The sequence below is a fragment of the Lontra canadensis genome, unplaced genomic scaffold, assembly GCF_010015895.1.
Source record: "Lontra canadensis isolate GAN:19392208 unplaced genomic scaffold, GSC_riverotter_1.0 scaffold7, whole genome shotgun sequence".
Lineage (NCBI taxonomy): Eukaryota > Metazoa > Chordata > Mammalia > Carnivora > Mustelidae > Lontra > Lontra canadensis.
The window spans coordinates 27,798,596-27,814,613 of NW_022631001.1; the positions used below are offsets into that span (position 1 = coordinate 27,798,596).

At 37.7% G+C, this 16,018-nt stretch overlaps 2 protein-coding genes across 2 annotated transcripts; one reads left to right on the top strand and one right to left on the bottom strand.

Annotated features, from left to right (window-relative positions):
- Positions 1-674: 674 nt before the first annotated feature.
- Positions 675-1,616, top strand: LOC116864860 (olfactory receptor 52E1-like). The gene is given in 1 exon segment (XM_032852677.1): positions 675-1,616. A coding segment is annotated over 1 exon segment (942 nt).
- Positions 1,617-8,353: 6,737 nt separating this feature from the next.
- On the bottom strand, positions 8,354-9,304 carry LOC116864861 (olfactory receptor 52D1-like). Its single transcript, XM_032852678.1, has one exon. The coding sequence runs from the start codon at positions 9,296-9,298 to the stop codon at positions 8,354-8,356; it is 945 nt and encodes a 314-aa protein (XP_032708569.1). The 5' UTR covers positions 9,299-9,304.
- Between the last annotated feature and the right edge of the window lie 6,714 nt (positions 9,305-16,018).

Here is a 16,018-nt window from a genome sequence, read left to right on the forward strand (position 1 = left end):
CTTTCTTGGGGACTTAAACAGTGAGAAGCCTACATAGATCCAAAATTGTCTTAGAAATTTCTGATTTGATGCACTTGACGTTTCCTTGAAGACACATTATATATGTTCAGCTCAGAAATGTGATACATGCAGAATCATAATGGTTGTTATTGCGTTTATGTTTATGTTCCTACCTTGTACATAATGCTTATAGTTATAAATCAAGTAATATTTCTATAAAATACTAAATAATTTTCAGGAAATATTTTGTGCACCTAAGAAGCAAGGGAAAAACTTTATCTTGGCACTTATTTTCTTAATTTAAATGGTTCATTTGCATAACTGTTTCAACCACTAAAACTTTAAGTTCCATCAAAAAAGGAACCTTCTCTAACTCATCTTTTGCTATCAGTCTTAGCACAGAACTTGGCACATCTATATTAGGTACTCAGAAAATTTTGGTTGAATAACAATATTCAATTTAATCGAATGGATATGATGATGTGTACTGAAATCACGTGGCTTCATTTTACCATTCAATTTTGTACACCTTCAGGTCTGAATGATGGGTAGGTACAATAAATGTTTCACTGATTCCTTCATTTTCTCTGTGTGCTAAGCAAGGAGGAGGCTTATTCAGTGAATGGGAGGTACTTGATCTATAATATCTTTCACTATAAAAATATCCCAGGAAGATGGCCTCACTTAATACCACCGTATTTCGTCCCTGCTCTTTCTTCCTTCTGGGGATCCCTGGTCTGGAACATATACATATGTGGATTGGTTTCCCTTTCTTTGCTGTGTACCTGACAGCTGTTCTTGGGAATATCAGCATCCTTTCTGTGATTGAGACTGAGAGCAGCCTCCACCAGCCCATGTTCTACTTCCTGGCCATTCTGTCATCTATCGACCTGGGCCTGTCCACATCCACCATCCCCAAGATGCTTGGCATCTTCTGGTTCAACCTGAGAGAAATCTCCTTTGAGGGATGTCTCATCCAGATGTTCTTTATCCACCTCTGCACTGGCATGGAGTCGGCGGTGCTTGTGGCCATGGCCTATGATCGCTATGTGGCCATCTGTAACTCTCTTCGGTATACACTGGTGTTGACAAACAAGGTGGTAGTCATCATTGCAATGATAATCCTACTGAGAACTTTGTCTTTTGCCATACCCTTTGTTCTACTCATTCTACGGTTACCATTTTGTGGACACCAAATTATTCCTCACACTTACTGTGAGCACATGGGCATTGCCCGCCTGTCCTGTGCCAGCATCAGGGTCAACATCATCTATGGTTTATGTGCCATCTCTATCCTGGTATTGGACATCATAGCTATTGTCATTTCCTATGTCCAGATCCTTCGTGCTGTCTTTTGACTGCCTTCCCACGATGCCCGGCTCAAAGCACTGAGCACCTGCGGCTCTCACGTGTGTGTCATGTTGGCTTTCTACACTCCTGCATTTTTTTCATTTATGACCCACAGGTTTGGCCGGAATATTCCACGCTATATCCACATCCTTTTGGCTAATTTCTACGTAGTCATTCCACCTGCTCTGAACCCTGTAATCTATGGGGTCAGAACTAAACAGATTAGAGAACAGGTGCTCAAACTCTTTTCCAAGAAAACAACATAACTCTTGTAAAGAATCAAATTATCATATGGTTTCACTTATTTGTGGAGCATAACAAATAGCATGGAGGGCATAGGGAGATGTAGAGGAGAAGGGAGTTGAGGGAAATTGGAAGGGGAGGTGAACCATGAGAGACTATGGACTCTGAAAAACAATCTGAGGGTTTTGAAGGGGTGGGGTGTGGGAGGTTGGGGGATCCAGGTGGTGGGTGTTTGGAGAAGGCAAGGATTGCATGGAGTACTGGGTGTGGTGCAAAAATAATGAATACTGTTATGCTGAAAAAATAAAAAATTAAAAAAAAAAAGAATCAAATTAAGGAAACGAGCAGCACTGATTGTCTTTGTTCAGAATGGAAAAATAACTTTTGGAAGTTATGCAGACCCCTCTCAGGGAAGACCTGTGAGCCTCCTTCCCAAACTCAGAAAATGGAAGGCGAGACCCATGTCAAATATATGAATAAAAGTGTCTTATAATTTTCCATTGTATGGAAATAATTCAGATTTCCCATATAGAAGAGAAAAAACACTTTGTTCTGCTTTTGTTAGAACTGACACATCACATTCTACAGTCAGCATCATTTTGAAGCAAAACCAACCCTCCAAAAAGAAGACACCACACGAATGATTATAATAAAACCCATAAATTCCCTTATATCCTAATTTAAACAAAGATAGTACATTGCCCTTAACATGTTGGTTCCCAAAATAATAGATGATGAAACACTTCCCATATTCCTGGCCTCCCTCTCAGAAAGAATGCTATTCTTGACTCTACCATGTTAATGTTGTTAGACATGAAATTGATCCTGCGACTATGATAATCATGTGAGAAAAGTAGAGATTTTCTACCATGAACCGAATTGTAAAAACTTTGTAATCTTTTAAAATTCATAGTCTTTTTTTGTTTTAAAGCAGCATTGTGTTGCTTTTTGATGGATGAATATTTATATAGTCTAGTTTATTGATCTGTCTTTTCAAACAAACAATTATTTTTCAAACAGTTATGTTTCTGTGTCTTGTGACACTTCACAGAGGATTTTCTCTCTCATGGAAAGCAGGAAATTTTAGTGATGTTCCAAGTCTAGTGTTAGCCAAGTGTGCACATGTGTACTCTTGTGCCATATGATATCACTCAGTTTTTTCTAGTTCTAAGTGGTATTATTGACTTCATTCGTAGAAAGAAGTCAGGAAATATATGTTTGTAAATTTTGACCAATAAAGCTAAATTTTTAGCTATACTTTTACTGCAGGATTTCTCAGATATTTCAACTAACAAATATTCATTTGAAAGTTAAGATGAGGGATGCCTGGGTGGCTCAGTTGGTTGGACTACTGCATTTGGCCCAGGTCATGATCCCGGAGTCCCAAGATCGAGTCCCGCATCGGGCTCCCAGCTCCACGGGGAGTCTGCTTCTCTCTCTGCCCTTCTCCTCACTCATGCTCTCACTGTCTCTCTCTCAAATAAATAAATAAAATCTTTAAAAAAAAAAAAAAGAAAGTTAAGATGATATTGGCTTCAGATTGCTCCTTTGACCAAAATACAACACTAATATTCCATAGCATGAACTTTAGAAAAAAATCCTACTTATATTTATTATAATAGAAGAGATGCTATCATATATTCTTAGAGGGAGTTTGTATTAATTAACATCACATCTGAATTTGAAGCCATCAGTTATGCTGTATAATTTATAAGCACAAGTGGCTGTTCCTGGAACCCTGTTGCGACCCTGAACTCATCCCCTATCTATTTATTCTACTTATGAAGTGGATTTTAATGATGTGGCCTCAATTGTATCTTCAATGATTTGGTTAGAGTTCAATCTGTTTATATGTGTTTTGGCTAGCTTTTGGAAAATTGGTACTTAGCCTTTAAATAGCTAAATCCACCAATGTAGTCACCTGGGCCTGAAGTCTGTGTTAGAAGGTTGCTAAGTACAGATTCAACTTATTTCATAGGTAAAGGACTAGTCAGGTCATTGAATTCTTCATGCTTTTGCTTTGAATGTCTTCAGTGAATGTATCACATTCCTCTAACTTTACCCTGTGTTCAGGTTGTGGCTGATGAGTTAGGTTTTCTTGATGTCTACCCCACTGTCAATGTTAGATCTTCTCTTTGTTCCTGTACTGCAGTAAGGCCACCCTTCATGTTCTTCACAATCCCTCATGTGTAGAGCACTGTTACTTGTTCCTCAAACCCTGCTAATCTGGTGGTAAGAGCCAGAGGACATTAAATACCATCTGGGCTGGTTTAGCCTGTCTTGGGCTGGTAGTATGTTCCTGAGTCTTGAAAATGAAATGTCCTCAGTGATTCTGCCCCTTGCCATAGGACATGTCTAAGGAACTTGCCTCACCCTGGGTTATAGAGTTTATTCGCTCCTTTGGCTCAGCAGCAGTGGGTCTCCACTTGTGCTCTTCCTTCAAGTGAAGGCTTTTATTCCTTAGGGAAGAGAACCTGGGTGAAGGGTCCTTCCCATCTTACAGTGACTGCTATTCCCCTCCACCAGGCCTGGTCCATGATGAAAGTCTAGTCCGGCACTCAGACTTTCTTATGAGTACCAGTCTAGGTCTAGGGAGAAAAACCTGAGTAAGTATGAATTCCTCTTTGTGTCATATATACATCAGTTCCAGATATTCTGTATTTTCATATAGGTTTATACTCAGCTGTGAATAACTTGGTTTAAATTTTAACAAATTCTTCCTTATTCATTCATCCATTGAAGGGCATCTTGGTTCTTTCCACAGTTTGGCCACCGTGGCCATTGCTGCTATAAACATTGGGGTACAGATGGCCCTTCTTTTCACTACATCTTTATCTTTGGGGTAAATACCCAGTAGTGCAATTGCAGGGTCATAGGGAAGCTCTAGTTTTAATTTCTTGAGGAATCTCCACACCATTCTCCAAATTGGCTGCACCAACTTGCATTCCCACCAACAGTGTAAGAGGGTTCCCCTTTCTCCACATCCTCTCCACCACATGTTGTTTCCTGTCTTGTTAATTTTGGCCATTCCAACTGGTGTAAGGTGGTATCTCAATGTGATTTTAATTTGAATTTCCCTGATGGTTAGTGATGATGAACATTTTTTCATGTGTCTAATAGCCATTTGTATGTATGGAAGATGTGGTCCATATACACTATGGAGTATTATGCGTCCCCCAGAATGGATGAATACCCAACATTTTTATCAACCTGGATGGGACTGGAAGAGATTATGCTGAGTGAAATAAATCAAGCAGAGAGAGTCAATTATCATATGGTTTCATTTATTTGTGGAGCATAAGAAACAACATGGAGGACATGGGGAGATGGAGAGGGATTTGAGGGAAATTGGAGGGGGAGATGAACCATGAGAGGCTATGGACTCTGAAAAACAATCTGAGGGTTTGAAGGGGTGGGAGGTGGGAGGTTGGGGGAGCCTGGTGGTGGGTATTATGGAGGGCACGTATTGCATGGAGCACTGGGTGTGATGCATAAACAATGAATTCTGTTACACTGAAAAGAAATTAAATTTTTTTAAAAAATTAACAAATTCTTTATCGTGGCTTGTACAGTATATGACACATGCCCCTAGTAAGCACAGGATCATGTTCCATCTCTTTTTGGAGTTATCTATCTTTCTTTAAATTTTGGATTATTCACACTGTGATTTGAACTTTCTGACAGGTCCAAGAAAATTGTGAGGTTTTTTTTTTTTTTTATTCTCCACATATTTTTTTTTTGTCATAACGTTTTAAGTGACATTCTTTCCAACCTGTTGTATTTGAAGTAAGAACTATAAAACTCTGTAGGAATTTTAACTCATGCCACATTCTCTGAGTAGGATATCTGTGTGTTTATTCTCAGCATCCTACAACTGTGGCATGGACATTGGATCACTGAATTAAAAATATACAGAACGAATGATGAAAAGTAAATAAGATTTTTTTTATGGGATACACCACAGACATTTTGAGTCTAATAGTTTTAGAAAGGGCCTAAGCAATATGTATTTTTAAGATGGTTCAAGTCTAAATTTTGAAAACTATCGTTCTTGAAAGTTGAAACTTGGTTAATAATCAAATTGGGTGATTGTTAGATGGAGAAAATGGGATAAGCCTTAGAAAGTGAAATGAATGTAGAATTGGCTAACGCAAAACTGGATACCACTCTAATGTCCAACACACACACACACACACACACACACACACCACATACTCCACATACAACACACACTCCACACACTGCCTACTTAAATTGACCTAATCCACAGGAAGTTTGCTTAGTTGCCTACCTAATGTTCCTGATGTCCTATCTTCTGGAACTATTCTTGACTTTCTTATAATCCCTAACCTAGGCTGATTATATATCTCCTTTCTAATTCTATCTTAGCAGTTGTCACATTGATATATCAGGGTGTAAATATTAATATGTAACTAAGTATAGAGTAGTTGTTGAGAATATAAACCTGGTGTCAAACTTCCTAGGTTCAAATTCTGTCTCCATTTTTAACCATCTCTATGACTATGAGAAAGTCAACTGATTTCTCTATTTCTCAGTTTCCTTATTTGTAAAATGTAGATATTAGCCCTAAAAATCATTTTTAGTTTGCATGAGAATCAACCAATTAATGGGTTGATGTATATAAGAACTCAGGGCTGACTATGAGAATGCACACATTATAAAAGTGTTACACATTATTATACTGAAAAAAATGTTTATTATGTCTGAATCAACTATATCAGACTATAGGAACAAAATATTTCTAGCCAATTCTTTATGTTCATGTATTATAATGTCCATCCTTTTTTTACCCTTATTCACTATGCGCTAGGGAAAAGCTGTGCATTTGAAAATTCAGTAGGAATAAATTGAGTAAGTGTAATTAAGACCATTTTCCCTGTGTCCCTCCCACCCCAACATACACACTTCCTGGTAGTGAGACTTTCTAAGGCAGTCCTGTGTTCTCTGGTGCTCCTCCATGTAGTAAGTCTTCATGATCTGATTAGGACTATATGCCTAACTCTGGGGTTTAGTTAAAGTGTTCACTGACTCTTGTACCACACTTGGTCCTCTAGAATAGACATTGTTACTAAGAAAGATGATATTTTCAACTCACATCTTCCATGTCTTTCTTCAATCTCGATATTTTTAGAAATCAGATGGAAAGAAAGGATACATTGATTCTATGCACCTCCGAGACTCTGAAACTGTTTACAAACTTTGCCTTAGTCATTCCTATATCCCTAGTGAATTCTGTTCCACAAGTAAACACTAGCTAAATGGATCTAAACTGAGTGTGGTTATGAAGAATGCAATGACCAGTAGCAACAATTATGACAGCTCACCTGTGAGAAGCTGTGTTCCTAGGAGTCCCATTGAGTGATCTGGCTGCATATGGAACCATTGTGAGATTATAAGAAAATTATGGAATTAGAGCTAGACAGACTTCTAATCCTAGCACCTCTAAACTAGCCATTTAATATGAGTTTGTTGAGTTACTTATTATGGGAGCATTAATGATAATGTATTCTAAAATATATTGTGAAGGTTATGTATTAAAATCCATAATAAAGAGATTAGAATCTAGTAAATGCTTAACAAATGTTGATTCTCTTCACAATTTAGCTTGAAAGATGAAGTACTTGACTGAAATACTCCCCCTGTGGTCAACTAATGACTCTGTTTCTCAACTTACACAACCACATCTCAGTTTTAGCTGCATTTAAGAATCACCTACAGGACCTTAAAACATGGATGCCTGAACACTACCTCCACACTACTTTTCCTTCCCTAGAGTATCATTTAAACAGAATCACAGTGTATGTAATCTTTTCTCACTTGCATAATACCTATGAAATTTACCCATGTGAAACTACAGAACACCCAAGAAATCAACAGGATCTAATGACAGTCAGACAGAAAAGATAATTACCTACAAATTAATGACAATTTAGCCAACAACAGTTTTCTTCAAAGTAATGATAGATTCTAGAAGACTGTAGGATAATGTCTTCAAAAGACTAAGGAAATGTTATAACTGGAGAATGGAACTGTGTAGCTGAAAGGTATTATCATGAAGACATAAAGAAATCATTAAACACAGACACAGAAGTTAGCATCAAAAAACTCTCATTAAGAAAGTGGTGAAAGGGGTGCCTGGGTGGCTCAGTTGGTTAAGCGACTGCCTTCAGCTCAGGTCATGATCCTGGAGTCCCCGGATCGAGTCCTGCATTGGGCTCCCAGCTCCACAGGGAGTCTGCTTCTCCCTCTGACCTTCTCCTCACTCAAGCTCTCTCTCACTGTCTCTCTCTCGAATAAATAAATATTAAAAAAAAAAAAAAGAAAGTGGTGAGGTATGTACTTGAGAAAGAAGGACATTTAGTCAAGAAATATGACTGGGGCAAAAAAAAAAAAAAAAGAAAATTTGAAAATCAGGTAGTAAGTCTTAACTGGTAATCCAAAGATAGGTGATTATATATCATGTTAATTTTAAATATCTCTTGTTTTTAGCCACAGATGATTCTAAATTTTGTTTGCTTGTTTTTTGTATTTTAGGAAATAACATTCTAATATTATAGTAAAGAGTCATACTCAATAATACGTAATTATTGTTACAACATAAAATATATGTTTATGGACGAGTTACTTCCCACAGAAAAACCCATGCCCTCTGACCATTAAAAGAGGAGCCTCATGAAGAAATCATTCAAAGATAGATGATATTTGTTCACATATTACTCATCAACCCAAAAGACATAACTCAAGGCTTTGAAAAACTGAAAAATTTAAGGAATCTGTCTCTTATCTTCTTGGTCCTTACCCCATAGATAATAGGGTTCACCATGGGTGGGACCAGAAGATAGATGTTGGCCACAAATATATGGACATGGGGAGCCACATGGTGCCCAAACCTGTGAGTGAGAAAAGAGAAGAAGGCTGGAGTATAAGACACTAAGATGACACAGATATGGGAACCACAGGTGCCCAAGGTCTTGAGTCGGGCCTCCTTGGATGGGAGGTGGAAGACAATGTGAAGTATGAGAACATAAGAACAAATGATTAATATGAAGTCTACCCCACCAGTAAGGAAGGCAACAATGAGGCTGTAGGCTTTACGGATTCTTGTCTCAGCACAGGCAATCTTGATGAGGGCCATGAACTCACAGTAGGTGTGGGAAATGATATTTGTTCTGCAGTAGGGAAGCCAACGTAACAGAAAGGGGTGAGGACTGAGAAGTGCTATGCCCCGGAGTACTATACCTAGGCCCATCCCCCCAATCACAGCATGTGTCAGAATAGCCGAATGTCTTAATGGGTTACAAATGGCTACATAACGGTCAAAAGCCATGGCCAGGAAGAAGCCAGATTCCATGGTGGAACAAGAGTGAATCAGGAAAACTTGAGTGAGGCAGGCTTCAAAGCGAATCTCTCCATCATGGAACCAGAAAAGACTAAGAAGTTTCGGTACAGCTGTGGTGCACACAATAAGATCAGCCAGAGCCAGCATGCAGAGGAAGAGGTACATTGGCTCATGGAGGCTGGTGTCTGTCTTGATAATAAACAGAAGAGAACAGTTTCCCAGGAGGGCCAAAATGTAGACCACACAAAAGGGGATGGAGATCCAGATGTGGGCAGCCTCCAGCCCAGGAATGCCAATGAGAATGAAGGTTGAGGGATGGACATTGGTCTTATTGTATGCTGACATAACAGGTGTCAGAATTTTAGCTTTCTCTTCATGAATTTTCTCTATACCAAATAAAAATAATAGCTTACAAATTTTGAAACCTTTGATGAGTTAAGTCAGCCAAAATGCAGGGAATTGTAGGTCAGGGAGTCATTACAATATCTATCAATATTTATAAATTATTTCACCATCATATCTGACTGTCAGATCTTATTTCACTGTTGTAATTTGTAATATAGCTGATCTGTAGATGCCAAATGAGGGAAAATATGAGGTACCAAAAATCAGAGCTAAATATATGAAAATCCAAAGTCTTCTATCCACTGAGAAGAAAGTAACACCGACTGAAATCTAAAAAATGTGAAAGACTCTCAGGTGTATAATTCAGTAATTCAGTATTTACATACAACACCTATATTACATTGTATGTTAACTAACTGGAATTTAAATAAAACCTAAAAAATAGGATAAACACAAGTGTAGATGCACAGTGCAATAGCTGTATGCTTAATCATCAAAACTTCACTGTATGTAATGAATATCTCCTTCAACTAACTTCTTTCATTAAGATGCATGTATTTGTAAACATATATGTAGAATCATATGGGAAAATGTGTAAGAGTCATGGGTTTGGTGGACATAGAAACAGTTGTAAGACATAGATTAGAAAGAAGGAATGACAGGAAGCTTTGAATAGAAAATGTACCTTTAGAAAAATATTTTAGTCATCCTAGTCTGGGACATGCAAAGATGCCAGGTTATAGGGTGTAGCATTGAGAATGGAATGCCAAATTTTGGAGGATGTGTTGCTTGCTTTGGAATGACCAGAAGGAGGTTATTCACACCAACCTGGAACTCAATCAGCGTGATGACAAGAGTGGGGCTGATAACAGTGTGTCAGGAAGTGAACAGCTCATTGCATTGTTTGTAACTCTCCATTGGTGACACCTTTGTGTTTACTTTTGACTTCACAGTCAAGAATTACAACAAATGTGATTGTATCCACTAACATGAATTTCCTTCACTTCCTTACATGCATCTAGTTAGTCAGATTACTTTATGACTGGCTCTCCACTGGTTCCCTCTCCAGGCAAATTCATCCAAACTTCCCCTCATGACCTTTCCTTTGCTCTGCACACTTCTCTTGCATTGGCTGCCCCCTTCGCCACCCCATGTTGTGATTTGCTGATGATACTTCTTCCATTTCTTAAGACTAGGAGAACATTTTGAAAGCCACACTTGTCCCATTATAAACAGATCTTTTTCCTCTCTTCCTCTGAGAAGCACAATTGACACCGTTCCACAGACAGTCCTTTTTGACCAGTATTATAGACAGTTGAAGATTAAAGGATGTTGTGATCAGGAAAAATAATCCTTAAGCCAGTGTCCACTGAAGCTGGGATTGGAATATGTATAGCACACTGGGCATCGATCTGGAGTGAGAGTGATGACATGTGTTTTGCTCTTACTCTGTTGCAGTTTCATACCTAGAGTTTCTGCTTGCTGGGGTTATTTGGCCTTCCAGATCCCTAGAGGTGGATATTCTCTTTTGAATGCAAATACAGCAGGATAGGTGGGTCAAGGAACCATGGGACATTTATGTAATAACATTTCTGTCTGAGGCAAGTTATGATTTGGGACAGAAGATAAATCCAGGGCAACCAATCCATTGGGGAGTTATATAATAATGTAATAGTTAAACATTTTTAAATCCTTGATGTGAGTCAGTTCTTTTCCGAAAACATTCCATGTATTAACTCATAAATATTATTAAGTTTATTAGAGTGGAGGGGGAGCGGGAAGGATGGGGTCCCTGGGTGATGCACGTTGGGAAGGGTACATGTTATAGTGAGTGCTATGTATTGCATAAGACTGATGAATCACAGACCTGTACCCCTGAAACAAATAATATGTTATATGTCAATAATAAAAAATAAATAAATTTTATCTCCATTTTAAAATGAGAATAATTTAAGTAACTTCTATAATTCTAAATATCTGGTAAATGATAGACCTGCTTCTAGCCACACACACTGATTCTAAAGACCTTATTCTTTCTGTTTGTTTAAGATTTTATTTGTTTATCTGAGAGAGAGAGAGAGAGAGAGAGAGAGATCACACGCACGGAGGGGCAGAGGGAGAAGCAGGCTTCCTGCTAGGTAGGGACCCTGATGTGGGACTCGATCCCGAGCCAAAGGCAGACTCTTAACCACCTGAGCCACCCGGGTGCCCCTAAAGCCCTTATTCTTAACTGTAGTGATAAAAACTGTCCTAAGAATGTGACAGTCTATTTGCAGTTGGGCATATAAGAAGAAGAGGAGGACTTGGTCTGTACCTAACAATAAAGAAAACGATCACCATTAATTTGATTATGAATACTGTTCAAAAGTCCCCAACTATTATATTCCATAAAGGAACTGGTCCAAATCCAAGTCTTTCTCTTCTTAATTAACCCTCCTGCACTTTCGACAGATGACCTCTCAGAGGGAAAATTAACCTCTCAACCTCAGAGACAAAATTACCATTTGTCACCAGACAGGTTTGTCAGCCTTACCCTCTTCCCTTTATGTTTATGTACATGTAACACATTGAACTAGTACATTTTCACACACTCTCTTTCCTTTATCCTGAAATGAAACTCCATGTCCTTTTTCCTATATTTGTAATTCCATCAACATTCTCATCTTTCTCATGCACTTTGCCTTCATTTCTTCTACTTGCTCTATGCCATTACACAATTTAAACATATTTTACAGACAGAAAACATGTGGACAGGTGTGCCTGGGTGGCTCAGTTAGTTGAACATTTAACTCTTGATTTCGGCTCAGGTCATGACCTCAGGGTCCTGAGATGGAGCCCCAGGTCTGGCTCTATGCTCAGTGGAGAGTCTGCTGGAGATTCTTTCCCTCTCTCTCTGTTCCTTCACCTCCTGTCTCACTTTCTTTCTCAAAACAAACAAATAAATATTTAAAAAAAAAAAGAAACTATGCAGATAGATTATGTAGAGCAAACGTTCACACTGAAGTAAATGCAAATGTTCAATCACATAGGCTTATTCTTACTGGAAATCAGGAAATTAAAAATTAAATGAATATGATACAATTCATACAGTATTATATTTTTAACCAACAGAATTTCAAGATTGATGATGATAAGCATTAATGAGGTTTGGGTTAAAGTGTGATGCTTATGCCCAATTGATTAGAGAGAATTACTCTTAGAGGAAAATTGCATACTATTATTCTTATGAAAAACAAAGTTCTGGGCAGAGCAATTTCACTACTTGCCATTTAGGGAATAATGTTCACAAATATATATGGAAGTATATACAGTAATTCTCATTGTAAAAGTGCCTGTGGTAGAATTAATAGTGAATCATTCAAAATGTCCATCAGTAAAGTAATACTGAGCTTACAAATCTGTGTTATCTTTATATTATAGAAGTGCTTAGAATAAGTAAAGTATATTTATAAAAACTGACATTCAAATAAAAAAAGAAGCAAAAGTTTGATTTTTCCATTAACATTGACAAATTATGCAAAAATTAAGAGCATACTGTATGTGCATATATGCACATTTATAATACAAATTTTATAAACATAAGAACTACCTAAGAAGGATACATAGCCAATGGAGGAGAGATCTAAAATGTGGAGTGGATGGAAAGAGGTTTGGACAGTATAATTGATCTGTATCTGTATAGCTTGGCATTTTTAAACAGTGCCAATATATTTTATATATTCATGTATTACATGTATAGTTTAAGGCATGTAAATAAATAATGCAGTTACAAATGTTATTTACCAGAAAATAATACAAACCAAGAAAATTACAAAGAAAATGTGGCCTTCCATGTCTTATAAAATACTAGCAAATTTTCTAACCTCTTGAAATATGTTGTCTATATCTCTCTGCATATAGAGAACTGGTCACCTACTCAATTCATGAAGGTAGTAACCTGTGTCTTTGTCATGGCATTTCTTCATACATGCAAACCCTAGGTAACCTAGTTAGCATTGAAGATCCTGCTCACATATCAGCTCCTGTGAGAAAATTTTTCTAGGAACTTTGGACCATCATGGATATCCATCCTCAAGTGTTCCACTGAATTATCTTCTCATATTGTATTTTATATATCTGTATGTTTGTCTCCTTTATTATATTGCATGTTCTTACTTGGCAGAAGCCATGTATTGCCATATATCCGTTTGTTCCAATGAATGAATAACAAGAGGAAAGAAGACAAGGGAGTGTTCTTATTTTTCTGGTAAATAATTTCAGCATAAATTTAAGACAACCAGTGGAATCACTATAAATTTATTATAGTCCACACTATCTCCAAACACTACAGTGCATTAATAGTTTCCCTGATTCTAATATAAAATCTTTAAGACATACCCAGGGATTAGCTTCCAGAAAAATCAAATTCTCTCAGCATTTGACTCCTTGTCTGACTACACAGCATGGAAAAAAGGAGGGATTGGAAGGAAAAGAAAACCTCACATCTGCTTTTGGGGATGAATAAAATGGAAAAAGAAAATCCTGTAATGTTTTTGGGCTAAATTCTGCACCCCTATTCATCCCTTTGCAAAAATACAATAGATCAACATGAACTGGCATATATTAGGTACATATAGTATTTATATTGCAGACATTACCAGGTGTTCTGTGAGGATGGGGATGAGCACCTTGGTCTAGGAAGACTTTCCGTTTCTCAAGACCTTTAAGGTTTCTAGATGAGCTCAGTTATAGACTTGTCTACTGATTTCTAAGGCTCTCATGGGCATAGAGACCACCCCCAGTGGTTTCTTGACAGGTGGGGAGGGGAAGGTCTCCCCACCTGTCAAGAAACCACTGGGTGTTAAATTTGAGTTCAGAACTCAGCTTCTAAGTCTTTTTAGAGCTAACCTTTTAGTGACAGGAGAATCCCAGAAGGGTGAGGGGAAGGCAGGAGAGTTTTTTCTGAACTGTCTCTGGAGCCTTCCTCTCTGCAGGATTGCTTGAGTCTCAGAATCGATTGTTCTTAAATATATTAAGTGTATGTATGAAGTAAGGGTAGATAAGTGTCTAGTTCCTTCACTTTAAACAATGCCTTTTTATCGTTATTTTTATTTTTTTTAAAGATTTTATTTATTTATTTGACAGAGAGAGGGGGAGAGAGAGCACAAGCAGGGGAGCGGCAGGCAGAGGGAAAGGGAGAACCAGGTTCTCCACTCAACAGAGAGCCTGATGCGGGGCTTGATCCCAGGATTCTGGGATCATGACCTGAGCTGAAGGAAGATACTTAACTGACTGAACCACCCAGGCACCCCTCTCCTTTATTTGTAATAGAGGAAAATATAAATTAAAAAAACAAACAACCATAATGTCACTTTGATATTTGGTTGATTTTATTCCATGATTTTCATATTCATATAATTTAGAATATTCAAATCATATTAGAGTTTAACATTTTAAAATTTTATTTATTTTTTTATTATTTTTTAATATTTTATTTATTTGACAGAGAGAGAGAGATCACAGGTAGGCAGAGAGAGAGGAGGAAGCAGGCTCCATGCTGAGCCGAGAGCCTGATTCGGGGCTCGATCCCAGGACCCTGAGATCACGACCTGAGCCAAAGGCAGCAGTTTAACCAACTGAGCCACCAAGGCATGCCTAACATTTTTTTAAAAAAATTTATTTATTTACTTGACAGACAGAGATCCCAAGTAGGCAGAGAGGCAGGAAGAGAGAGAGAAGGAAGCAGGCACCCCCATGAGCAGAGAGCCTGATGTGGGGCTCGATCCCAGGACCCTGAGATCATGACCTGAGCTGAAGGCAGAGGCTTTAACCCACTGAGCCACCCAGGCACCCCAGACTTTAACATTTTATCTCATAGTCTAAATTTCATTGTGACATGTACCTAATTTTTTCATAATTCATCAGAATAAATTTCACAGAAAATTAATTATATGAAATTAATCAAAATGGGATTTTGATGAAAGTTGAGTTGCATCTAAACATTACTGTGGAAAATGTGACAGCTTTAAACATGCAATCCTTTCAGCCATCTAGATTTATTTTGCTCTTACATGCATTCCAGCCTCCTTTGAGAGCTTCGAACAGTTTTTAAGTCATTTTGTGTCAATCTCACCAATATTTAAATTGTAGAAGTTGGAATTCTATCATATTATTTTTACATTTATTTATATGCTTTATGTATGATTTGAGTATGAATCTTATAAATTATATATACACAGTGGGGCTCTATCATATGTGAATTCCATATTTACTAGTTTACTACTCCTTAAGATTTATTTGTAACCCCAAATAAATTCTCACAGCACTTGAGCACTCACTTGCCAGCGTGCAAAGAGATGTGAAAATTTGAATTGCCAGACAGTCGCATTCTCAGCTGAGGCTGAACAAAGTGAGATTCTGACTTCCCATTTCAGCTATAAACAAGCGTTTTTACATTTGAGTTAAGGCCAGGTTTTTCTTATTTTTCTGCTTTTTGTTGATCTCTCTGTTTAACATGGCCCTCCAGGATAGTGCTGAAGTGCAACACAGTAAATAACTATCTTGTTATTTATTCATGGAGTGTATTGCAGTTAAATAATACTTTTCTAGTGTTCCTAAGTGCAAGATGGTTGTGCTTTACTTTATGGAAAAAATAACCATGTTGGATAAACTTTATTCAGGTGTGAGTTATAACAGTGTTGCTTGTGATTCAAAGTTAACGAATCAAAAATAAGATATACC